The 25,754-nt window shown below is 43.3% G+C and overlaps 1 protein-coding gene across 1 annotated transcript in view; it reads left to right on the top strand.

Annotated features, from left to right (window-relative positions):
• Nucleotides 1-25,754, top strand: part of cacna1g (calcium channel, voltage-dependent, T type, alpha 1G subunit) — a gene marked incomplete at both ends in the record, with an annotated part of 226,149 nt that overhangs the window by 112,212 nt on the left and 88,183 nt on the right. Inside the window, 5 exons of the mRNA XM_083994227.1 lie at nt 13,411-13,570; nt 14,456-14,756; nt 15,573-15,665; nt 15,808-16,711; nt 17,907-18,313. Coding sequence (XP_083850353.1) covers nt 13,411-13,570; nt 14,456-14,756; nt 15,573-15,665; nt 15,808-16,711; nt 17,907-18,313 — 1,865 coding nt within the window. The remainder of the gene's footprint in view (nt 1-13,410; nt 13,571-14,455; nt 14,757-15,572; nt 15,666-15,807; nt 16,712-17,906; nt 18,314-25,754) is intronic.

Here is a 25,754-nt window from a genome sequence, read left to right as displayed (position 1 = left end):
CGTTTGATTTGGGACACTTGCTGTGGTCGCTGGGTGGTGCACCTAATCACCAGTTGATTTGGCTCCTGTCCTTTTTTGTTTTTCAGTTTCAGTTTCAAAGGTAGAGAAGTAAAACACAACTGTGTAGCAGTGTCAGGGGAAAATGTGTCTCATTACTTACACCTCTGATGGTTTATAATGTAGGTGACCTCCACTCCTCTGTTATGCTACTTACTGTAATTGGTGTTCATGCAGGTGGAGTGAATCCCTACACAGCAGAGGAATGTAGGTCAGGGACGATCTGATCCAGTGTGCTGCATTGGCACGCACAACAGTGTGTGTTGTGTTTTGGCTTCCCCCAGCCACACAGACTTATATGCAATTTTCCAACTCATCACGTTTTATTAAGGCACAGTAGTTTATAGCTGCACACACACACTCTATCACACTTGTTTATTACGATAAAAAACACACATCTCTGAGTGGCTGCCATCTGTAATCTCCCACCCTCCTCAGCACACTTACACATACACACACACAAACACACACTTTATCCTAACCCCCAAAAACCCTCCAGATCCATCTCCCCTTTCCTCCCATTAGTCCCCATTAGAGTTTAATCAGCACTGTTTAAATATCCAACGTGCAGATAGATAATACATTTATTTACACCCACCCAGCTGTCCATTCATTCTTACCTTCAGTCCACCCCTGCAATATAGTTACAGTGAAATACAGACCCCAATTATGTAATTAATAACTGTCCAGTGGTGATTACTTGTGTGTGTATGTTGGGTACCCATGTTGGGGTTTGAGTGTGACATCAGCCACCTTCCCACCTCTGCCATCCCTCTGCTGATGACACAAACCTCCCAGCTACTTGTCAATCAAAGCAGTGGCAGGGGTCCACCAGTGCTCATTAGGACACACACCCACACACCCGGAGAGAGACACACTGACATGCACAATGACTCGCTCGTTAGACATCCAACCATCCCTCATCCTAATCACTGGCCTAATAGCGCATTAATGTGCGGATGATTTGGTCTGGTTCTCACCCCGCAGGGAGGTGGGTGTGTGTGGGGTGGATGACGGGGGTGGGGATGGGTGGATGGCTGGAGGGGGGGGGGTCTCCGTGCATTTGGTGGTGGCTGATATCTGTCTCCCCTCTTCAGCTTCCCCTTCATCACTTGAGCTGTCTAATCAAGTCCTGTGGAGAAGCTTTCAGCGTTCATCATAGCTCTGGGTGGAGATGTTTGTTGTGGAGCTCGGCTATTTTAAGGCACACTTAATTGAATTTGATTATACAGGAGCTCCAGTTCTGAGAGAATTTATCTCCTACATGTTAGACCAGATTTATACCTCTGACCAAGGTGTTTTTTTTTTCTCTTTGAGAAGAGACGAGGTCATGAGAAGGTCAGTAACTAGAGGGTAGTTTACCCAGTTCTGTTTTTGCTGTGACGGAATCTTCAAACAATTCATTCTAGATCTAAATAATCGTATGACAACTTTTTTTTTGAGGATTTTAGAAATAAAGGTTATGGATATGGGCCTGTCATTGTCTTAAAGGAATAGTTCAACATTTTGGCAAATTGGACCATTGCCATAATCCCTATAGTAATTTCATGCAAAACCGCTGATGCGCGTTCCCGTCGGGGGCAGTTTTTCGGCAAGCAGTCTCTGCATTTGTCTCGAAAACAACTCTTTTCTCGTAACGTTCCGTTATTATCTCATAGTGTGGTGAATGTGCAGGTCACAACTTGTCCACGAGAGCGTTTTGGAGTTGTTGGATTGTGTATTTGATGCGTGAAACCAAGAAATCCCATTAGCCTCCATAGCGTAGCTCTGAGCAGCTCGCGGCTCTGCTCCGCCGTTCTAAAAATAGCTTGCACCGACAATTAAAGGTAACAAACCCACTCCTAAAACGATAGGGATTATAGCAATGGGCCAATTTGCCAAAATGTTGAACTATCCCTTTAAACATCTGGATCAAGTGTAGAGATAGGCAAGGCAAGGCAATTTTATTTGTATAGCCCATTTTTACAAACAGTTTGTCTCAATGTTTACAGACAAGGAAGCAGGTAATAGCTCTAATCCACACCTCTATTCTCTATTCTACCCTACACTATGAATGTTTAAATGACATTTTGAAAAAAAAACTGTTTGTATTGGTTAAAATAGATTGTGCTTGTTAAAAAATGTAGCTCGCATAAAGATTTGACCCCCGGTTTGGGATAAATGTATTCATATATGGAGGTCATTCTTTTTCTTGCCACTGCTGCAGAAGATATAGACGAGACAGCGCTGAGCACCTCGGCTGATACTCTACAGATTAAATATTAATTCAGACATTATCAGCGTGCACTCACAGGTCAGCAGAGTTCACTCAGACTGTCAGCCCAAGGTGGCAGAAACTTTCCATGCAGAGCCTCTTAGCTGAGTTACATGTTGATCCCCGTCCACTGCTGCCAAAAATGCAAGCCATCTGAACTGGGATCAGCAGACGTATAAACTGTTAGTACTCGAATCCCTCTGCAGCGCCATGTTGCTCTTTTCTCTCTCTCTCTGTGTTACCTCTTACCTTGAGTCTGCGTTGGACCTGAGGGCTGGAGCTCATCCTGAAACACATACACACCCTCAGACTCGCATTAATGAACACTGGGCCGGTGTCCATGTCCTGGGCTCTGGCAGTGATTGATGCATTAACATGGCAGCCCTGCTAGTGGAAGTGACAGATACATTTTGCAGGCTTCATCCATCCACTGCCAACAAAACCAAAAATCCCAGCCCATGTCACCACCACATCACCTCCCACCGTCTGCCACCTGATTGGCTATCATCCTCACGTCCTAGCACTGGCCCCGCTGGGACCTTGTAACCAGGCTTGTTATTGGCTACATCAATGCAGACATGACAACTTGGGACACGGGGTCTGTGTGGGTCTTAATATTCAAAGGAGGCGGCTAGACAGAGGGGGATTCCTCCTCCCTGGAGGGAAATAATCTTTTATTGGACAGTGTTCATAGCACAGATATGGTGATAGGGTGAGGTTCAATGGGTATGCATGTACAGTATCTAGTACATGAGATTGCTTAATTGTTGAGAAACACAAAGTGCTATTTTTTTTCTATCTCTTCAAAGCAAACAGTGTTTCTTCTAAGTATTAAATAACTGCAAACTTTAACATTTAGAATATATTGTCAGCAATTGCTACTTTTGTAACCTCCATTCAGCTGCTACAATATGCAAATAGTAGCGAAATGCTGCCTTAATGGGTTTTGGTTTCAGGCCTCAAGGCACTGAAACCTAGAAATACTGACTTTAATATGCTGAAACTGAATTCTTCTGCCCTGTGTTTGCAGCACTTAAGGTGCCATTGTTATACACAGAGAAGGGAAATAACCTGTCGTGTCCTCAGGCTACATGCCACATTCAGCAAACACTATTTTGGTGAAGAAAAAACACGTTTTTGGAAAAAGGAAGGGACCTCAGGATGATGGCCGCTCAGCTGCCAAAGTGCCTGGGTTGGTGGATATATAAACAATTGGTTATTGCCAAGACCAGCTGGAGTTAGAGTGGAAAACCACCCATACGCTATAGTTGGAAAAGTAAGGTACAGAGCATGGAGACTCTCAGACAGGCAGGGAGGGTCTGATAAAATACTCTTAAATGCATCATGGGCAATTTTGAGACTTGACTCATACATTAGACTTAAATTCAGAATATATCACCCTCTGCTGCCTCCATTAATTACAGCTTTTAAAAATCTGTCTTCTGAACCTGCAGCGAATGACCTCAACTGGACACATTAGCTTTTAATCACCAAACTTGTCAGGAGACTTGGATTCAACAGGGAAAGATCAGTTATGGGCTGTGTAAGAATAATTATTGAGGTTAGCAACATCTAAAGACTCTGCTTAAGGAGGAAGCTTTACGTCAATGGTGTGTAATCGCAGAGTGGAGAGGACTGAATTAGGAGTCTAAACATTACTGGTGGTCCAGTATGTGGCTGGTGGAAATTTTCAGTTGAGACATCCCACAAGTCACGGTCGTGATATGGCTGGCTGCATCACACTGGGTCTAAAATGACAGAAGTGCAATAGTCTACATAGCACACCAACTAGATCCTGATTGGCTAAGGGGATGTGATCATAGAGGTCATTGGTCTGGTACAGCAGCAGTGATGTGGAACAGTGAAACAGAAGGCTATTAAGACGAGACACTACAGGCAAAAACACTGTTTTTTCATGCACTGATCAATTTTGAGATCTTGGGCTATTTTTCTTCCTCAACATGTCTTCTTTCAGAAAAGTCGAAAGAAATGGTAGAAAATCCACATCTGGGTGGTTATTTTACTTCATTTTGTCTTCTACCATCACTTCTCCTAAATTTACCAAAAGTTAGCATGATACTGTGCTGTGCCTGTTGTCTGACCCATGTCATGTCAGGTATCACTGTAAAGCTCTCTCTCCTGAACAATTATTACAAGAAATCGACATTTCCTCCGTATCCGCAACCAATCATAAAAGTAAGATTTACATTAATTTTACAGTACAAGTCTTTAAAGGTCTTTCGAGGTACTCTTGAGCTAGAAATCTCCACTACAGCAGCACTTAGAGACACCAAACCTTCCTGTCTATATCCTGAAGGTTTTTACAGAGGGGTTTGTTATATCATTCAAAGCCTGATTTATACAACATTTTATTCCTAAAAACATGGCAAAATTTGATTATTTTTTTTTAGGGCTGGTGACAGTATTTTCTCATTTACATAGTGATAAAAAGAGAAATCTAAAATTAACCCTATTCACCTGTAGTGTCTCCCCTATAGAAACAAATGGAAAAAGTGAGGTAAAAGCTCTTTATTTGTTTGATCACAACAACAGTTCACAAACAGCTACCGGATGATTGTGTCTAAACTGCACCAGGGTGGGGGGCAGTGATGACACCAGACCCCAGGCCTGCAAATGAACAATAGATATTACAGGAGAAAACATTAGCATGCTGATGAGTCTTGATGACACATTTGATGCCACGAGTAAACCCTGTTTAAACAAGACAGCGTTGACTAACGAGCCAGAGGTGGCATTCAATAGGTGATTATCACAGGACACAAACAAACACACACAGACATCGACTCTGTCTCCGTCTTAATGAGACTGAGTCCAGAATAGCCCTTTGCATGCTCTATGATTGTTTAGCTAATGTATGTGCCCTTTCCCTGAAGCCTTATCAGAGCAGCACAAACACAAGCAGCACCCGCGCACATACTTTTCCTCCCAGCACAGTCAGTGTTATTTCTGAGCGTTTTATCCTCTTCTCTACGCTTTGTTAGACTCGGTATTTGAGCAACTCCTGGTTCATATGCATTGTTTTGTACTTCCGCCCAAGTAAACACTAAAGGCAACAAGAACGCATCAACATCATCAACCTCCAGGCTCGGAGCGCCTCCGTCGCCCTCCTCCTCCCACTTGCACATTGTTTGCCTACCCTTAGTACTGTAATTAAACAGCTCACTGCATCGTCCCGGCCTCTGTTCTTCTCTAAGCTGCGCAGCGCTGGAGAAATTAAAGACTGATAAGGTTAGAAGGAGTTCAGAGGAGAGAGCTGTTTGCCAGGGGATGAAAGCAAAGAATGTCACAGAGTAATCCTCGCTCTTCACTGTCAGTCTGCTCGCAGCTAAAACAATATCTGCTAACTAGCATCTTGTTAGTCGAATCTCAATATGACACCGCGGCGGCAGTTGGCAGGCAAGTGATATTTCGTTGCTCAAAGAAAGAATATCCTCTTTTCTGTTTGCGTTTGGAGTCCAAAGTGATTTTCAGATTAAGGTTTTTAGTTTCGTAAAGCTTGAAGTTCAGCGCTTTGATCATTTGGCGTTGTGTTCCCAGCTGAAGACGAGGAAGCAACCAGCTCCACGCAGCTTGTCTGAGAAATGTGACTTTAAATTGTTTTAAGTGTTGTTTTTGAATATTTAGATGCATACAGACACATACAAAGTTAACTCAAACCCTTTGAAAGTCTTAGCTATTTAGACGCAGAGTGACTTGCGGGTAAACGTCTCAGAAACATGAAAAACATAAAAGACAGTTACTGTAGGTTAAGATGCAGGAATATCTGTTGTAGGCATGCAGGAAAGCTTCCCAGCATGCATCATGGCATGGCAAGTAATTTAATTTTTCAACATTGTTAATGCTATTACTGTAGGCTACTTTACATTTCTGTCCTGCATAGTTTTCCACTATTTTTTTTTATTACATACAAACACTCAACTAATGTGACGGGCACAAAGACAACAGCAGATTTAGTCTAAAATGAGGCATTGTACCTGACAAATATACGATAAATATGCATACAAAAATAAAAAAAAGGAATATAACCAAAATTACAACAAGAACTGTACTGCAGAAAATATAGATGAGACTGTCGGCTCTCTGCATTCCAATGTTCCATTTGCCTGCAGCCTTTATGTGCTGAGTTTACATGCTCTCCATGTGTCTGTGTAGGTTCGCTCCAGGTTCCCCAGCCTCCTCCAACAGTCTGCATGACATGCCAACTAGGTTAATTGCAGACTCTTAATTGCCCATAAATGTGAGTGTGTGTGATTGCTCGTCTCTATATGTCAGCACTGTGATAGACTGGTGACCTATTCAGGGTGTTCCCCGCCCTCGCCCCGCACACAGCTGGGGTTGCCTCCAGCCCCCTGCAACCCTGCATAGATAGGCAGCATAGACGATGGATGTATGGATAGAAAAGAGACAGCACATAATATTATACTTGATTAATATTTTTGATTTACTTTTGAATCTTTGCACTTTGAAATATGTTGAGAGATGTTTTTCATGTCGTCATGAGAGATCGCTAACAATTTATTAGCTATTTATATATTTCACATTGGCATGTGATTCCCATGTGATTTTTCACATGTGAAAAATGTGAACATGGGAATCATGTTATTTGCACATGGGAAACATGTGGTTTTGGCCCAATTTTATGTGAATCACATACAATTCCCATGTGAACCCATTTGGTCACATGTTTTACACATGTGCTCTACATGGTAACACATGTGATATGTGTGTTTCACATTGGCCTTGTAGGTCAGAAGTGGACAACACACATTCCTACGAAGAGGATGGAATTGATATGAAATGAGCATGAACAGTATAATTAGAATATTTTGTGATTTTGTACAAATTGATGAACAAACAAATGAAACAAAAGGTAAACACAACAGAGTTCTGATGTGTTCTCTGCCCTCTGTTCTCTACATCATTTTTTATTTTTCTCTTTGTGTTTTATCCTCGGGTCACATGTCTCGCATTTTCAGAGGCACGTTTCCATTTTGGGAGCGTCTAGTCATCCCCGTCTGCAGTCTCGGACGTGGAGCTAGTTACCATCCACTCAAAGCAAATAAGAAGAGACGCAGGTGTACACAGGCCCTTGACTCAGAAAGCCCATTAGTACACAGAACAGAGATTACAAAGCTGACTGGGCAGGAGCTGGACCTGGACGGCAGAGCAGAGGAAGCAGACCTAATCTGCCTGCTAACAGATGGCTCCACAGATCACACACAGCCACCCGCCTGCCAGCGACGTTGGAATGGAGTAGCTGCCCATGGCGAGGTTGGAGAGGGCGCACAGACGGAGGAGGAGATGATTGTTATTGAATATGATTTGTCAATCATTTGGAATGAGCACGCTATTCAGGTTGAAAGAGGCCAAAAGGATTGATTCTCTTATCTCTCTTTCTTCGAGATGTTCAGGTTCACCTGCATCGCTGAATGAAGACTTGTCCTTATACGCAGTTTGGCTCTCTTCTTGTTCAAGTATTGTTTTATGCCTTGATTTATACCAGCATCAAAACAACAACATCAGTCTTGAAAAACTCATTTCTGCCACAGCAGATATTTTATGCACCGTTACCTTCAGCTGAATCTCTCTCTAACTGCCATCACTCTTGTTCTTAATATTTAGAATAGAGTTCTTTAAAAGAGCTGACTTCTCCCAAAGTGTCCTGTAGCACAGTGCAGCCATCAGTGAATTCAACATCATAGAGGAGAGAGTTTTATTTATTTGCAGGTGAAGTGATCTTAAATTGAGATGGATTACACAGGAACAACAGGAAGACAAGTACACTCACCAACACAGACCAGTAAAAGATACAAAGAAATATTTTTCTTCACAGACTGTATGTCTTTTTGAACGAGACAATGCAGAATATTTAACCTTGTGGTGCTCTAGGACAATGTTTTTAGTATTAAGTCCCTGTATTGTCTGTCTGTCACAATACAGGAGGACACACTTGCAGACATACCAGAGGGCCACGGTGTAATCCACATTTATATTCCTGCCAGTGATTTCATGCTGTTCACGGATCAGCAGTTGTTGGTAGTAATGCAACAAGAAATGTTGCGATGTGGCAACAAAGACGTGGACAAGGACGACTGCACACAAGGATGTAAATGTAGGATGTTAAAAGAAAAACAGAAAAAATATTTATTTGCCATAATCCATTCATGTTTGTTGGCCACAGTTGGTGAGAAATGCTGAATGAAATTTGAGAGATTTTTTTTTATTTTGTCACACGTTATCACACAGTTTTGGAAAATTATTACATTTAAAGAGTGAAAAAACGTATATGGAAACTTCATTTGTTTTTTTTGAATTGTAGTGAAAAAAACAAAAATTTCAAAGAATTAAAAAAAGAAAAAAAAATTCTTTAAAAATCCTCCAATAATCGTCCAGTGTTGAATATTCAAGGATTACATGAGAAATCAATGCATTGCACTAAAGGACCTATGAACTATGTTGTATTTGTTTAAGATTTCCCCATATTCCAAGAATATATTGTTATATATGGATATTATTAGTGTTGTTAAATACACATTTTATTGGTTTCCATGCATATACAAATATCACTGCTTAAAATTACAGTTTCCACAAGTTACAGTGTCATCTGTTTCTTGTGTGAATCAGGTACATAGTTACCAAGGTTGTGCATTTTGACAAAACGATCTCAGCCTCCTAAACATTTTAAGGTAGAATTGTTGTTTCTTTCAACTGAGTCACGATTGTGACATCGCCATTTCTTTCAGGGTGGGATTCAAAGGACTGTGAAATTTAAATCCTGCTCCTTTTGTATGATGAATTAGAAAACACGTAGCAAATGATTGCTTTTACACTCTGCATGGGTGCAGCTGTCAGAGGTGTGAGAACCAGCGTGGGGCATTTTTAGTATTAAATTGTCATTGTGCGGCTGTATCTGGGCTCTGAATCACAGCGTATGGAGTCAGTCAGTGTGCCTCAGCCTGCCGCAGACACTAATCCCAGCTGCTGCCACTAACTCAGGCCCAGCTAAGCAGCATCCCAACAGCTCAGCACATTTCACTCTGAGGGCGCTCGCTTGAAGGAGATGCTGCTTAATGTCTACTCGTATGTGTGCATTTTTGTTTTTGCAGAGAGTCAGGCATATTTGTGTGTGTGTGCGCGCCTCTGCTGCTCATTAATGCCCTTAGACGGAAAGAGAGCGATAGAGCTGCTGCTGCGGCGGCTCTGTCAGAGTGTGTGAGCCTCCACACCTCTGTGACAGCAGCTGCATGTACTGTATCACAATACTCATTATTTGTGAGTTCAGGGCAATTATGTTAAATGGGTGTCCTACCAAAGGGCAAGCAGAAACAAACTGCCACAGGTGGTGACTCACGGTTTTGTTTTGACACAAGTCTCTGCACTTCTCTGGATGTTTGGCTCGTAAACAGAGTCGTAGCCCAGTATTCAGTAACTTTTTTCAGATTAGAGCTTCAAGAGATAATTTCCCAATGAATGTCATCTCATTGTATGCATGTACCCAGTTTGCTCGTACTACACCCAGAGCATAATGTGGCAGCTTTTACATAAGCTGACATAACTTGAAAACAGTGCTTTTCATGAATATTGGATGCGATTCAAGACTTTATGTGTTTCCAGTGCTGCCACTCTCTCCACAGCTGGGTTTCCCTATCCACATCTTTCCCTTTGAGAGAATGATGGCTGTGAAAGACACAGTCCAAACATGTTTGTTATCCCACTGATGCCCCTCGCTGTGGTACCTTTTGTTCTTCTCCTCCCTTTATCTCCTCCGTGTCTCTCTCCCTCTGCAGTCTGCAAAAGCCTTTTCTCCCCGTTCCATCTGCAAAGACCAAAGGTCTCCCTGACATATCCTCACAGTGTTTCAGAATCGTGTTTGCAAATATACCAAGTTTGGTGAAAAAAGTCTATGCACAAAAAATGAAAAACTAAAAAACAACAATCTGATGTTGACGTCTATAGATGTGATTCCACAGTTTGACACCCGGCTGGGTTCTTATTATTTGTCATTCATCTACAACCGCCCTATATTCTCTACACTCTCCTTTTGATTCCCGTCTCTAGTCACAGTCCCATCCATATAAATTGCCTTTATTGGACATACCACCAAAGGACCACCACCTGTATACTTCAAAATGTTGCACTGGCCAAATCAGTGGAAGTGTCTCTTTCTCCACAGTGGAGTACTGGAAGCTAAATAACAGCTGCAACTTGCTTGCACCTACATCTCTGGCAAGATTTTCAATTGGAATGGTTCCCAAGTGTGGAGTGCTGCAGGAGATGGAACAACAAAGATCTTTAACATCGTCAAAAGCTTTTGGACAGTGATCTGATCACTGAAACTTGACCTTTGGGCACAACAAGTCAGTGAAAGGAGCATCAAACAAACCATTCCAAGAAAGACAAGTCGTCTTTGTAGTTGTAGCAGGAACCTGTCAGTTTCCTCCTTTTTGGCCCTCACCAGATGATCCTGACCCGTCACAACCAAACTCAAATCTCACATTTTGCTAGGTTTATGGCGAGGTTTGCCCAGGCCAGACAATCAAACAAGGCCTGGATCTGGTTCAGATGCTCTTGCCAAGTATCACTATACTCCCTTACATCATCCAAATACACAGCAAAACCTTCCAACCCAGAAACAAGTCGGTTCAAGAGGGGCTGGAAGGTAGTAGGAGTATTTCTCAAGCCAAACACCATGAGTGTGTAGGAGTACAGTCTAAAAGACCTCATGTCTGCGGCATGAGGTGTCAGAGGTACGTGCCAGTAACCTTCAAGGAGATCGAATCTGCTCACAAATCATTTAGAATCAACCTGATCTACACAGTTTAACCTTCCTGAATCAACTGTAGCTTCCTTGTCTACTTTTGTTTTACAACTCTGCGCTCAGGTCCCTGGACAATCTGGAAAAACCTCTGTTCAGTCCCACTCACGGTCACCAGGGTCCCTCACCGCTGGTTTGGAGGATTACCACTGTTTCACTGTCCAAATCATTCCCCAAGATAATTATGAGGCCAAAAAGCTCCACACTCCCATGGAAACCTCCCAATGCACCTCATCAGATGACCACATGAGACCATGCAAAGGCAGCGAAACAGTTTCTTCCATCCCCCTCTAACAGTGCAACACTTCTGCTGTCTGTTTCTGGGGAGAAATTAAGAACAGACTGAAGGATGTGGGACTCTAAGGCCCCCGTATCTCTCTGAATTTCAATGGGGATTTTCTGCTTCTGTCAAGACAGTTCCTGTCCAGGAAGTGACATGTAACCTAGATTACATTCCTCTGTACTCAGGATGGGCTGACACTGCAGGTTCAGCTGAAGTTTAGCAGAGAAACTGCTGCAACAGTGGGCGTTACTTACTGTAATGCACACCATTTAAACACAGAGACTGTAGCATCCTCTCTACAAGCCCGATGTACAGAAGCAGCCGGACAGGATTGGGACCCCTGCTTCGTGTGTTTAACTTGTTTTTGGGGAATTGATTGTTCCAGTGATCCACCCAAAACAAAAAGTTAAAGGAGAGAGAGGAAGAGAAGGAGGGAGTTTCACCCACCCACATCACCACCCACCTTTTCCTGACGCCCACTAGACAGATTATCTCCAATCTCCAAACACAGTGTCCATTCACCTCACAGCAACATATCTGTTTTTAATTTGATTGTTTATGCTCTTGAAAAAGATACCACAGGGCAAAGACATGTGTAGGTCACCATGGCAACATAGCTTAGTAAATTCTCATAAAATATAACATAACTCAGAAAGGAACTTTTGGAAAGTTGCCTCGTGCAAACCTATTTGACTGAGTGTGAAATGGTGGCATTTGCACCACTAGAGACTGTGTGCAACCGACTTGAGGAACAATGCATCTGATGACATCTGATAATCAATACCAGTGAACTATGAGACATTGGTATGGGTGGATACATCACTTCAAATGTCTCTCGTTATAGTCTGAAGCAGAGAATTGCTCATCAAGACCCATTTCCTGCTATGTTTACTGGGGGATGTAAAAAATCAAGTGTGATATGGTGATGTGATTCTAAAGGAGGCTGAGCTCATCTCCTGCTGGGTGCAATTTGGACATTAGGAGGCAGAGCTCGACTTCAGAGGGAATCAGCCCAATTTAACCCCTGCACACATTCCCCCTTCTTCCACTGTCACCTCCTCGCTTTCAGAACCACTAAATAAGGTCTGGCAAGCGACACTTCAGGCTGTACTACACCTGATTGCTTAAATTGGTAAATGTAGCCTCCTCACAGGCCTGCAGAGGAACAACTACTTCATAATGCTTTGCAATTTTCAGCCTCATTTCAACACGACTGAACCAGACAGAGACACTTAACCAGGGAAAAACAGAGTCAATGAATTCTGACACTGAACAGATGCCAGGCTGAAAAACTTTTAGACCGGCATCAAACAACTTTAGGCCAGGCTGAAACGCTTAACCATGTGAACCTGATGCAAGAGCTTTGTTGGTTGATTTAAATGCTTTTAAATGATGTCCGAGTGATGTCAGACCGATGTTAGAACATTCTACTGCATCTCTTCAAAATTAAAGTTGTTTGCTCCTCATCTGTTCCAATGATAGGTGCTGTTTTGTCAATCCTTCATTCATCTGTTCAACTAATACAACAACACAGAACACTGATAGCCTCTATTCACGAAGCTGCAGTTGTTGGCTATTATTTGTGCCATTCATCATTATGATTTAATTGTCATTTAAATGTTAAAAGTGGTTTTGCATCATCTGGTGAGTGTATAATTGTAATACAATTAGTGGATACTGAATTGTCCCAATGGGAAATGAAGCGTATTATAATATGTCAGAACTGGACCCTGTGAATGAGTGTAAACTAAAAGGTGTTTGGATTGGTGCTCGTGTCAACTAGTCTTTTGAATGAAATACTCACAACTCTGAAAAAATCCATTGCACTGCCACTTGTTGTACAAGAGGTTTGATTTCCAATCCCAACAGTGATGTGCACACACTGTAATCCTGCCGAGCACATATCTGTGTGTGTGTGTGCATGGCTGTACTGTTTTGTGCTGAGCAGCTCTTTGACCTTGTCCTTGTGTCTCTGCTCAGGTATGCGTATCCTGGTGACCCTGCTGCTGGACACCCTGCCCATGCTGGGCAACGTGCTGCTCCTCTGCTTCTTTGTCTTCTTCATATTCGGCATCGTGGGCGTCCAGCTGTGGAGCGGTCTGCTCCGAAACCGCTGCTTTGTGGAGGAAAACTTCTCATTGTGAGTTAGACTTTCACTCTGTTGAGATATATTTAGTTTTTGTACATCCTTCCAAAATGAGAAATAGCTCTTAAGAATGCATGAAGAGAAGTATGAAAAGACTGGTAAGGCTCTGCAAAGTATTTAAGGCTTCTATGCAGTTAACACAGGCTGCCAGCTGAATGTGTGCTGACAGAAAAGCCCGATATCTCACAATCACCAGACACACACGGGTTCCAGACATTCCAGATGGAGGAGTGCACTGTAACAGATATGCCAAGAGGTGGTGTAGTCCGCATACACACTTGTCCATCCAACTCACACAATAAACACAGGGCTCTCCCCGGCCATTTGGCCCCCAGGTTTGTCAACACAATTACAGCTGGCTCTTCTGATTAGTTCTCTCTGTTTGAAGGAGTGTTAATTAGTGAAATCAGCTGCTGCGTGGAATTAAAAGCTACAGACTTCTGGGCCCTTCAAAAGCTGATCTATTAAAAATTCAGCCAAATGAAAAACATAAAAAGTTAGAAGTATGCCAAAGTAAAAAAAAAAAAAAAAAAAAAAAAAAGTAAAAGCAAGCTGCAGTGAAACGGCGATGAGCACTGCAGCCTTATTTGGTCCGGTCTCTGTATGAGGAGTAGCTTTTAGTGGCTAATGTTAGCAAACTTCAGATGGATGTGGAGCTGACATTACCAAGTGAGTTCACTGAGCATTGCACCACTAAGTCAGGCTGCCAAGTGATGATCTCAAGTCATTCCAGAGAATGATGGCAAATTAAGTGCACCATTATCTTGTAATTGCCACTTGGTGTCAAAGTGGTTGCTGTTCAACAAAATGTTACTTAGTCTTACTTTAACTTAAGTGTAATTCCTGCGATGTTCCCCTATTCTTCTTCTTCCTCCTTAGCCCTCTGTCTGAGAAGTTCGAGAATCTGCCCAAGTACTACCAAACCGAGAACGACGACGAGAGCCCGTTCATCTGCTCCCTGCGCCGAGACAACGGCATGAGGGAATGCAGCTCGGTGCCCAAGCTGTACGAGGGGACGCTGCAGTGCACCTATGACATAGACTCGTACAACAGCACCGACAACACCACCTGCGTCAACTGGAACCAGTACTACACCAAGTGCATTCCGGGGACGATCAATCCTTTCAAGGACGCCATCAACTTTGACAACATCTGCTACGCCTGGATCGCCATCTTTCAGGTCAGATGGCTTCAGGATAGGAAGACGTAATATAAAGACACAGGCCTGCACTACACGATGGAGACAGATAGCCGGTGGATCAGAGGAAAAGGGGCCTTCAGGATTAGCAAGTTACTCGAGGCTACGGTCTGAGTTTTTACACACCATTTGCCTGCTATCCTCAGATCATATGACAAGCCTTTTGTCGGAGTGCTCATTCATCACTGTCTAGCTGAGGGGGGGGTAATTCTAGGGGACAAAAGCCAGACTGGAGATGAGTTCTCTCATAAGTCTGGCTGCTGCTCAGGTTTGCCTGTGTGTGGTAAAACACATAAGAGGAATGCTCGAGATTAGTCTTCTGCTGAGTCTTGGTGCTAAGAACACACTGGACTGTGAAATATTCTCTCTTTTAATGCTTACAGTATTTTTTTTAGTTTAGTTTATTTAGTTTATTAAGGGACAGTGTGCAGTGACATTAACCATTTGCAGAAAATGAAGAGATGGTTGCACCAGATTTAGCTCACAGCTAATTTCCATCTGCAGTCCCAACATATAAAAAATGTAAAAAATAGACAGAAAACAGGGTTACCACAATCTACTATACATAGAATGACACAAATAGACAATAGACAACACATAGACAATACAGAAACACAGTTTCCACATCTAAAAAGACCAGGTCAAGTGCAAGACATTTGAGAAAGGTGTACCCTATCCTATATGGTCAATGGAAAAAATGTCATACATGATACAAAATACGATAAAACTAAACTTAATTCTCCTGTCTTTCCGTGTTTTTTCATCGTTCTTTTCTTCCCTCTTTGTTTCTCTCCTCAGGTGATCACCCTGGAGGGCTGGGTGGACATCATGTACTTTGTGATGGATGCTCACTCCTTCTACAACTTCATCTACTTCATCCTCCTCATCATCGTAAGTGCCGCCTCCCCGTGTCGCCACCAGCTGCGCGCTGGTGATTGAACAAGCGGGTCAGTCGGAGGACAGGTTGCGCGAGTGTGTGTATGTGTATGTGTGTGACTAACGGTGTCATCTACCCCCCCTTTCCTGTCCTCAGATCGGCTCGTTCTTCATGATCAATCTGTGCCTGGTGGTCATCGCCACTCAGTTCTCGGAGACCAAGCAGAGGGAGAGCCAGCTGATGAAGGAGCAGCGGGTGCGCTTCATGTCCAACGCCAGCACCCTGGCCTCCCTCTCGGAGCCGGGCTCCTGCTACGACGAGCTCCTCAAGTACCTGGTGCACGTCGTCCGCAAGGGGGCCAAACAGGTGGTCCACATCTGCAGGCTGTTGGCCCGACACGCCGGCTTCAACATCCCCGCCACCCCGCCGCCCAGCGAGTCCCAGCGCAGCCAGAGCCAGAGGAGGAGGAGGAAGTCGTCCAGGCAGGGCTCGGTGTCGGTCCACCACATGGTGCACCACCACCACCACCACCACCACCACTACCACCTGGGCAACGGCAGCGTGAGGCGAGCGGGGAGCATGCGCTGCATGGAGGGCAGGGACCTGGAGGCCGGAGCTCATAACAACAGCGGAGGCGGGGGCGTCATAGCGACCACAGGGGCCGGGCATCGTACGCTGGCCCTGCCCTCCTCTGTGACGGCGGCCACCTCGGATTCCAACCTCGCCGTGTTTTCCAACCCCGGCGCAGTAGCTGCTGATTCAGCTTCAGTCCGCAGCGTGTACAACTTGGAAACTCTTTCCTGTTCCCCCTCTCCTTCATGCACGGGGCCGAACCCTGGCTCCTTCTCCCTGGCCCCCGCTCCCGCATCCAGGGCCAAGAGAAACTCCGTCCCCTTCGCCGGCCCAGGTCCTAAAAACTATCCCACCCTGCAGGCCCGAGCCCTCGCAGAGTCCAGACGAGGGAGTGTTGCGACCAGCACGCTCAACTACAACCCCAACATCCCCCCCATCCCCCTAGAGAGACGGCCATCAAGCCTGGTGGATACACACACTCCCACAGGTACACAACTCAGCACACTAATATTCAATATTCAAAAGATGTTCAAGGAAAGAGAGGGGAGATATGAGCTAAGAGGGAAACTTACCTTAAAACAACCAGGAATAAATACTACATTAAAATGCATGTGTATGTCTGTAGCAAGCAAAAACATAACACAATTTAAAAATAGATTAAAACATAGTATGGTAGAAACAGAATTGATTCATTGGGCTTTGATTGCAACTGTAATACTGTTTACTTATTTATTTATTTTATATTTTGGCTTATATTCTTCATAATTATTGGATACTTGTTTCTTTCTGTGACTCTGAAATCATGAAGAGCTCTAATGGTTTTACTGAAATAATGATAAAGGGTTGGCATTTATCAGCTGGACAGCTTCAGCCTACACCTTTTCGATCTATATATGAACTAGTTGAACTAAGGATTGTATTATGGAAGGTTGACTGATTGTGATTGATGCTCAACTGTAAATAATTTGCGCACAAGATCGAATAAACAAACTACTACTACTACTACTACACTGTTAGAACTCATGATCACAGCTATAATCTAAAAACTCGATTAGCTCTCTTCCTTTTGAATTAGCTGTGGTGAACAGGATTGACTTTGTGTATCTCAGTGTTTAATTCCCACATCAGTGTTGGAGCAAATGGAGTGATATACAGCTGAAGTGGTCTTGTGTCTGTAATCACCTATTTGCCTGAGTGCAGTATTGATTTGTCGTGATTAAGCTTCAAACTATGACACAGTTCAGACAGGGGCTTCTTTTTTTTTCGTGAGAGACAGAAAAAAAAAAAGGCTAACTCCAGTCAATAAATGTTAATCCCTCATGTCTGAGCGTGCGGCCAGCTTTGTCTGCCTCCGTCCAAGTTCTTAAAAAACCACCGGTCCCAACAGAAAGTCAGGCCAGGTCTGTTCAGGTCTGCACAGACAGTGGAACGGTGGCCGCCGGCCAGACAGGTCACACAGCACAGGCTGTGGAGACGAGCCATTACTCATCCAGCACACTCTGTCCATCACCATCAAACACGCTCCCTCTGACAAACACACATGTTGTTGTTCACTGCAGATCTCTTTCATTTGACTTGATAATTTGTCTAAAGCACGCATCCCATCGTGCCGGTCCCACTGCAAGTTCCCCTTCCTCTGTGTTTCATTTGCCGCATCTGACTCTTCTCGCTTGCGCTCGCAGCCCAGCTCTCCTGCCAGCTGTCGGCCCGCGACCTCAGCACCACCAGCAGCGCCATGGACACGGCCGCCATGACGATGGACCCCGAGAGCTGCCCCTACTGCGCCAAGGCCCTGGCCAACGAATCGGAGGGCGGCGGCGGCACCGACTGCAACGAGACGCCCGGCGACTCGGACAGCGAGGGCGTGTACGAGTTCACGCAGGACCTCCACCACAGGGACCGGAGGGACAGCAGGCAGCCCAAGAAGAAGCACCGCAGGCTGGGCAAGACGGCCGCCAAGGTGGTCCACTTCTGGAGGCTGGTGTGCGAGACGTTCAGGAAGATCGTGGACAGCAAGTACTTTGGGCGAGGGATTATGATCGCCATTCTGATCAACACTCTGAGCATGGGGATCGAGTACCATGAGCAGGTTAGTGTCTCTGGGTGTTTCATTAAGAAAACTGTGAGCGTGCAAAGTTGAATGCAGCTGCTGAGGTAGTAGCAAACCTGAATGACTAGACACTATGACTTCACAATGGGAATATCCACTCAAAAAAATCAACTTACAGTTCAGTATAGATCTTCTATGGACATCTGTGTCATTCTGTTTGGTTGTGTAAGCTCCACTGCTCCCACAGGCCCAACTGGAATTCCTGATGTCTCTCTCTGGTCTCTTTTGTTTACACAAGCGTAATTACAGCCAGAGAGAGAGAGTATGAGAGACGGAGGAAGCAGAGAGAGACAGGGGTGATTTAACGGGCGAGGAAGGCCCCACAACATCTGACAGAGATTTTCTCTCCCTTTCTTTCATACTCAGTCTCACGTCTGTTGTTCTTTACTCCTGGGTTTCTTTCCCTGTGACCGCATTTGCACCTGACGCTAACATGCAATCTGTGTCAGGACGTCTTATCTGGATTAGGAACAAGGCGTGATAATGCAAAGGTGTAAATACACACAGAACACACGGATCAGAGTGTTACTGGATCAGCTGGAAAACATCTGGAGATGATCCGACACTTATTGGGATTAGATTTAACCAAAGTGTGAAAGCAACCTGACCCAACAATATGAAAGGTCCCTGAACTCAACCTTTCCCTGTTAATGTAAGCTATCTGAAAAAATACAACTAACTGATAGAACACCATCACTTCTCTTTTTATGGAAGACTTTGTTGGCAGTTCCACCAACTCCACCCTAATATACTGTACCAAGACACTGGCAGAATTAAAGTAAGAAAATGCTTATGAAGACAAGTGTAATGCAAATCCCAGATAACACACAGGTAGCATGTTATTTCTAGTTGTAAATATGTTACATCTCTCTGTGCTACTGAGGGAGAAAATGCTGCAGTAATTTGGCTCTGCACCACAATAAAGTCCAGCACACTTATTGTAATGCAGGTTAGAATGAAACTGAATGAGATACAAAAAGAAGATAAACTTTAAATCACTATCAAAGATGCACCAGTTCAACTCATGATACAAGTTCTATTAAGTAAACAAAGGTTATCTAGCAACACCGATACTGATCCACCACTTCGCTCTCGTCCTCCCATGTTAATTCAGAAACCAACAAAAGTGCGTAGGACTTGTTTTTCAGTCCAGACATTGCTGTGATTGTGGAGATGTTGTCGGACTGCAAAAATATGAATTATAACATTGTAGCAAAAATAACATTGACAAAGAAATTGCATTTAATGCACATCAGGCATATTGGCCATATTGAGCTGTTTATGCTCAATCTATCTACAATAACAGCAGCTCAGATATTGTGTTCTGTATAACATCTACTCCATGCAACTAAAGCATGCTTTATCTTTTTTTTTAGTTAATTATAAATTACCATTCCTAAACAATGTGTAAGTAAAATTGTAGTGTGTGAGTGTGTTTTGGAGGAGACAAGGCAGCAATAGGGATGTTGGTGGTGATGAGGTACTGTACAGTCATATGTAGTGACTGTATGAAACAGTCCTTTGTCATAGTCAACACTGTGAAGTCATGTGCAGTAAATTCCCTCCAGAGTTCATCAGACGTCGCAGTTTGATTTACATAAATATCATGTAATAATAAGATTCATGTTGTCATACTTCACTGCTGCTGCTCTAATGTTCTGATTATTGTCTTTTTTCATTTGAAATCTTGAGGCTGCACATTGCATTTGAGGCTGGTGTGTGTGTAGCTGTGTAGCTGTGTAGTAGGATATTGAAGCTTGGCTAGGTTTTATGGGGTTTTGATCCCTGACCCGGTGTCTATAAACATATCCAGATGCCAAACATCCTCCACACACACACATACACTGTTTGTTTAATCCTCCTTTTTTTCTCTTTCCTTTATGTTGTCTTCCCTCCTCCTCTTGTCCTTTCTCCTCCTCTTCATTCTCTCTTCACTTTCACCTTCACTTTTTCCCTCCACCCCTCCACCCGCCCTCCTCTTCACTCTGTCTCGTCCTCTCTCTCTTGAGTGTGCTTTCCTAGTTTGCCTAACATGGATCCCTCTGGTCTCCAGACAGGCTGCAGAGGAAACTTTACTGAGACACTTAATTGATTGCGAGCCCATCAAGACACAAGGACCACTAAGCCTCTGTTTGTCTCTGTAACTCCACCTAGAGAGGAAGCTGGCTTTTCATGTCCATACATCCTCCAGTCATGTTTTATGATTGAGTTTTTCGCTCAGCGTGTTCCCTGTTCAGCTGATTTGTAAAAGTAAAGGGAGACAGTGAAGTGTTTTGTAGTTTTGCTACACAGCTTTACTACTAAACCACTGTCATACTTTGCTCTTTCAAAGTAGAATCCCTTTATCCTCTCCTTCCCCTGGGGTCAGTCTCATTTGCAAATCGATTGTTAAGAAAGTCTCCACAATAGATTTTTAACTGTGTTCAATAATTTGGGTTGATTTGAATCAACCTGCCATTCAGACGGCTCTATATACAGTGAAGGGAAGTAGCTTTCTGTAATGTGTAGTAAGTTAGAAAGAGGTTTGACTGGGTCTCATTAAATGCAATGTGGTCTCTGTGGGTTTGCTGTCTAGTGCTGTTGAACAACACTCACTCAGCTGTCTTGAAATGCAGCGCTATGAGCTCTTTTAGTTTGCAGTGAAAGGGGATTAACCAAAGGTGACGCTGAGTGTTTCGAGACGTATTGTTCCTTTAGTAAGTCCTCACTTGTGTGAAGATGGATGTAAAGGTCTAGTTTGCATATAATTGTTCAAATGAAGAGTGTGGAAGTATTCTGCTTCAGGACTCAAGTAGCATAATGGTGATTGCTGACTAAAACGTTCCCCTATAACCCTTCATTAAAATCCAATAGCAGAGAAATATCTTTACCTTAAATACTGTGGGTCATCTGGGGGCATTTGGGATTCTGAGCCAAGTGAAACCAGGATCCCTGACTTAGCAGGTCCACCATCATCTGTCTGTGTTCTTTGCTCTCAAACCAGATCTGAATAATGAAGCTGGGCACTATTTCCATAATAGGCTCAAGTGATAACCCAGTGGTTAAGCAACTTGACTGTAGCTGCCTTATAGTAAGTTCCAGTCACGATTTTATGAAGGTCAAAATCTCTTCTCAAGTGTTTGATTGCTGCAGAAATTAAATTTCAGATATTGATTCTAATCAGCTCAGTCACTACAGCAAAATCTAAAGGGAGCAAGACACAGCTGGGGATGTGCTGAGATCTAATGAAAGGCAAGGAGTTGATCCTGGAGGGATTTTTTTATTGCACAGTGATGCGGATTAAGAATGCAAAGAACATTTAGTTAGTAGCAACCAATATTATAAGCTCACAGGAAAAAGAAAATCAGTGAGGGTCCCATCCAACAGGAAATATCTTTCGTAGTTTAAGTCATGCATACAGTATATTATGATCCAGAGCTGAGTGATTGCGGTGCATACCATATGAACACACTTGCCCTGAGCAGTGACTTCCAGGTTTGACTTCCAGCCAGCCGACAGACTCAGCTGCTCTGTCCCCGTGTTTCCTGCATCTCTTCAATGTCTTTTCTTGTAAATAAACAATAAATAGCCAAAAAATAAATTAATATGTGACCCAAGAATTCCCAAAATAAATGGTACTTGTGCCCAGCTCCCATTTATCATCAAGAGTTTGTGTAGCTTGTGCCAGCATTCAGGGCCAATCCTTGAACGTTCATTATTTATCTGATCATCGATGCCTCTGTTGTTGCCATAACCTTTAACCCAACTCCTGATAGATAGAGATCAAGCTTCCCGTGTATCATCTGCACAGTCTGAGTCAAAGTTTGTGTTTGGGGAAAACTGTCCCTTTAAGAAATTTCAGCTCTGTAGAGTATGACAGTGTATCGATCAAGCTGACCTGCTTTTCAGGCCCCCTCCTGCTCTGTAAGTGGATGATACACACACAGAGGAGATCTGCTATTTTGCACCATTCAGCTGCAAATAAGGTTTCTAAGAGCTCTGACTGAGTCTTAAGGAGAATTAGACACAATAAGACATCCACCCTGAGGAGATAATGGAGACAGAAGACAAATAGGGGCTAACACCGGCTAATGAAGACCGATCAATGTCTCTGCCCTCAATAATTACACACTGTACGTGCTCATTATTTATAAATTAATCTTATTATGAACACAATATGTGTATTCAACAAAAGAGGACATATTGTCAATTGGACATTAAGCAAAAACTTTCTGCAGCTGAGTCAGTGGAGAGGAAAAAACAGTGAAATCGTACTAAATTTAATTCAGTCAATTTGTTTTTTATGACTTGAATCAATAGAAAGTTCCACATGTTGTGAATCGAGTTAACTGTGGCAGCCATTCAACTGTAAATTACAGTTTGAAATATTGTGCTCTTGTTGACTATATTTGCAATATTTAGTACATAGCTCATTTCTGGGAGATGTGTACAATAGATGGTGGAGAGTTGTCCTGAAGGATACACAGACGCTGCATTAATTCATGATGACAGCATTATGAATATGTGCAGTGGTATATACAGCATAGACTAGTTTATTTGATTCTACAAGTCTCTGGAGGGACACACTCCATCTTCCCAGACATATTCAGCTTTTTGATGATGTTGGTGGAGAACGCTTTTAAACACATCGATCTGAAAGCTCCTATAGATGTCCAACTGCATTGAGACCTGGTGTCTGCAGAGACCATAGAATATGATAGACATCATTCATAATCATCAGGTCAATCACTGACTTCATCTGCCCTATGGACTGAAACATTTCCATTTCCATTTCTACACTCATTCTCCATTTTTGACTTTAATTCATCAGCTGGCAGCTTTCTGCTTTATGGAAAAAGTCTACTCAAGTTTCAATGATTGCAATGTTGAAAATCCTGCATGTATGTGCAACTCAGATTCAAGGTGAGAGCAGAGGGATGTGTAACAGTTACAGTACCATTATCTTCTAGAGGAGGAGTTTGTTTATTTACAAGATTTGCAAAAACATTTGTATTAAATCCTGCACTGTATCTGTGCTTACATTTGCTTCACCATCAATGAGAAGAACTAGTGAGTCTGGTCATTTTTATAATAATATTAATAAACGTTATTCATATAGCACCTTAATATAGTTACAAAGTGCTTTTAAAGATAAAACAAAAGAGAAAACCGTGTCAAACAAACGAGACAACAAATGAAAAGTAAAAGTAAAGTCCTGAGGGCCATGGAATTTAAAACCAAAAAATGACAGTATAAAAGCCTGGCAAAATGTGATATAATAAAAAATAAGTGGCTCACTGGTTGCCTAAGGGGATAAAAATGCCTTTTTGTAAAAGTGAGTTGTTAAAAGAGATTTTAAAATCATTAATGAGCTCGCTAACCTGAGGTCCACAGTTAGGCTGTTCCAGAGTCTAAGGCATTAATAGCAAAGGCCCTGTCCCCCTTAGTAGCCAGCTTAGAACAAGCAAACCTCAGGTTGCAAGATGGTCAAATGAAATAAGGAGCTTTTTTGGGGGGGTGTCACTTCCTGATGCACCTCTCACAATACACATCATAGTTTGAGCCATTGTTTAAGTCCAGCCGAAATGTATGTAAATATCTGTCAGAATTCTTCCCAGTCACTATTCTGACCTTTATATCTCACCATAACAAAGTCAATATTGACATTTGATCTCACGACTTGTAATTTCTGAGACTGGCACTCTGCTACACACACGCACAGGCCTCTTGAGAAGATGGACCATGACAGATACTGTACATCCAAACACAAGTCCCCTCCAACACAAACATGTTGTTACCCCTGCAACCCATCAGTGTGTGAGCAGCCGCAGCACCTAAAACCTCACCGTCCATGACACACAGCAGAGCTCCCCGTCCGCTTCCTATCCGGCTTCCTTTCACACTCGCAAATACGTACATACAAACACATCGACACCGCACGTTTGACGCTCCCTCGCCACGTGGGCAACCGGTGAGGTAAGTGCGGCAAATGTAAATCTGTGCGCGACACAAGAGATGGAGGGATAAAGAGATGATTAAACAGAGCGCCGGCCAGGAATGACAGAGGTGAGGACTGGGAGGTGAAGGGATGGAGGGAGTCGCTGGCTGGAAGAGTGGAGGCAGACGGTTTGTAAGAGTGAGGAGAGGGTGTCTGCTTTATCTCTCCGTACAGTTTAAGAGCATTACCATTTATGGTGGAGCTGATGGAATAGTTGTGCGTCTGCCAACTATGTGACACAGCTCGTGGTCTATTTACTTGGAAAGGTCAATCGCTCTCTCGCTTTACATAAGAAACTTCCCCCTTGTCTTTATGGACCACGGAGGCAGCCTGCTCCTCCTCCCTACTTCCTTTTTCTGAATCTCTCCTGTCAACCTCCCCGCTCCCTCCATGAACGGTGCTGATGCCAAAATAGCCCGAGGAGAAGTTAAGACGCATAGAGAAGACAAGGGTGTCAAGGCAGAAGTAAAATGCATGGTTCCCGGGTTGGAAGTTGTTGTTGTTGCTGCTGCGGTCGAGGCTTTTTAGCTCTGACATGAGTATTGATTGAGCGTGTAGCAGTTATATGGCCACTAAGTGATCTGGTGTCACTTTTGGGTCAATTTGTCTATATTTACCAGAGGCAACAGTTTGATTTTATTAACCTTGAAAGCCATTCACTCGAAAAAGAAAGTGCACACACTGTGGATGGGTCTTAAACGGTGACATATTGGTGTTTGTTGCGGTATGTGACTTTGGTCTTGTTTTTTTTGTTTTGTTCTTGTTTTTTTTTATCGTTTTATGAGGACGGAAATAGAAGGTTAATTCAAGAAGGGCATGTTTTAAAGTCAAGAGCTTGAGATTGACATGAAGGGCGGAGACACACTCACCATAAGTGCAGATACGTGCGGCTGAAACACACTGCAACTTCCACTGAGACCCATCAACCTGAAATTTGCAATTAAAAAGTCAAAAAAGCATGCAGTTCTGCTCTGCAAAGCTCCAGCACTTTGAGTTGCGTTTCTACTCAAAACAAAAACATGGAACCATGAGCAACCCACAGTTTGCCAACCCTGAATCAAAACTGCATGCTCTTTTATTAAATCACTACAATTCTAGAGGAATCCAGTGATGGTGGACTGTTTTGACTGTTTTGACTTGCACTTTGGAACCATTGTCTGCTGTTGTCTTTTATTCAATTTAAGTGGCAGCCAAGCCAGGCTGTAAAGGCCGATGCCAGCATGTTAGCATGCTCAGAAACACTTGCCAATGTTTTGCATGAGAAATATTTACCACATTTAGCATCTTAAGCCTCTTAGTTTTTGGTGTTCTGTGCACAGAAACACACAGTTTGACTGAGGCAAATGTCAATAGTTTGGCATTTGATCATTAACCAAAGGGCCCGCCCCCACTCTAAAAGCCGGGGGTGCAACGGAAGCTATAATTGAAAAAAGGCACACAAAT

Source organism: Trachurus trachurus (assembly GCF_905171665.1).
Source record: "Trachurus trachurus genome assembly, chromosome: 19".
Classification (NCBI taxonomy): domain Eukaryota; kingdom Metazoa; phylum Chordata; class Actinopteri; order Carangiformes; family Carangidae; genus Trachurus; species Trachurus trachurus.
Note: the sequence above shows the minus strand (reverse complement) of the source record. Positions and strands in the feature narration are given on the sequence as shown.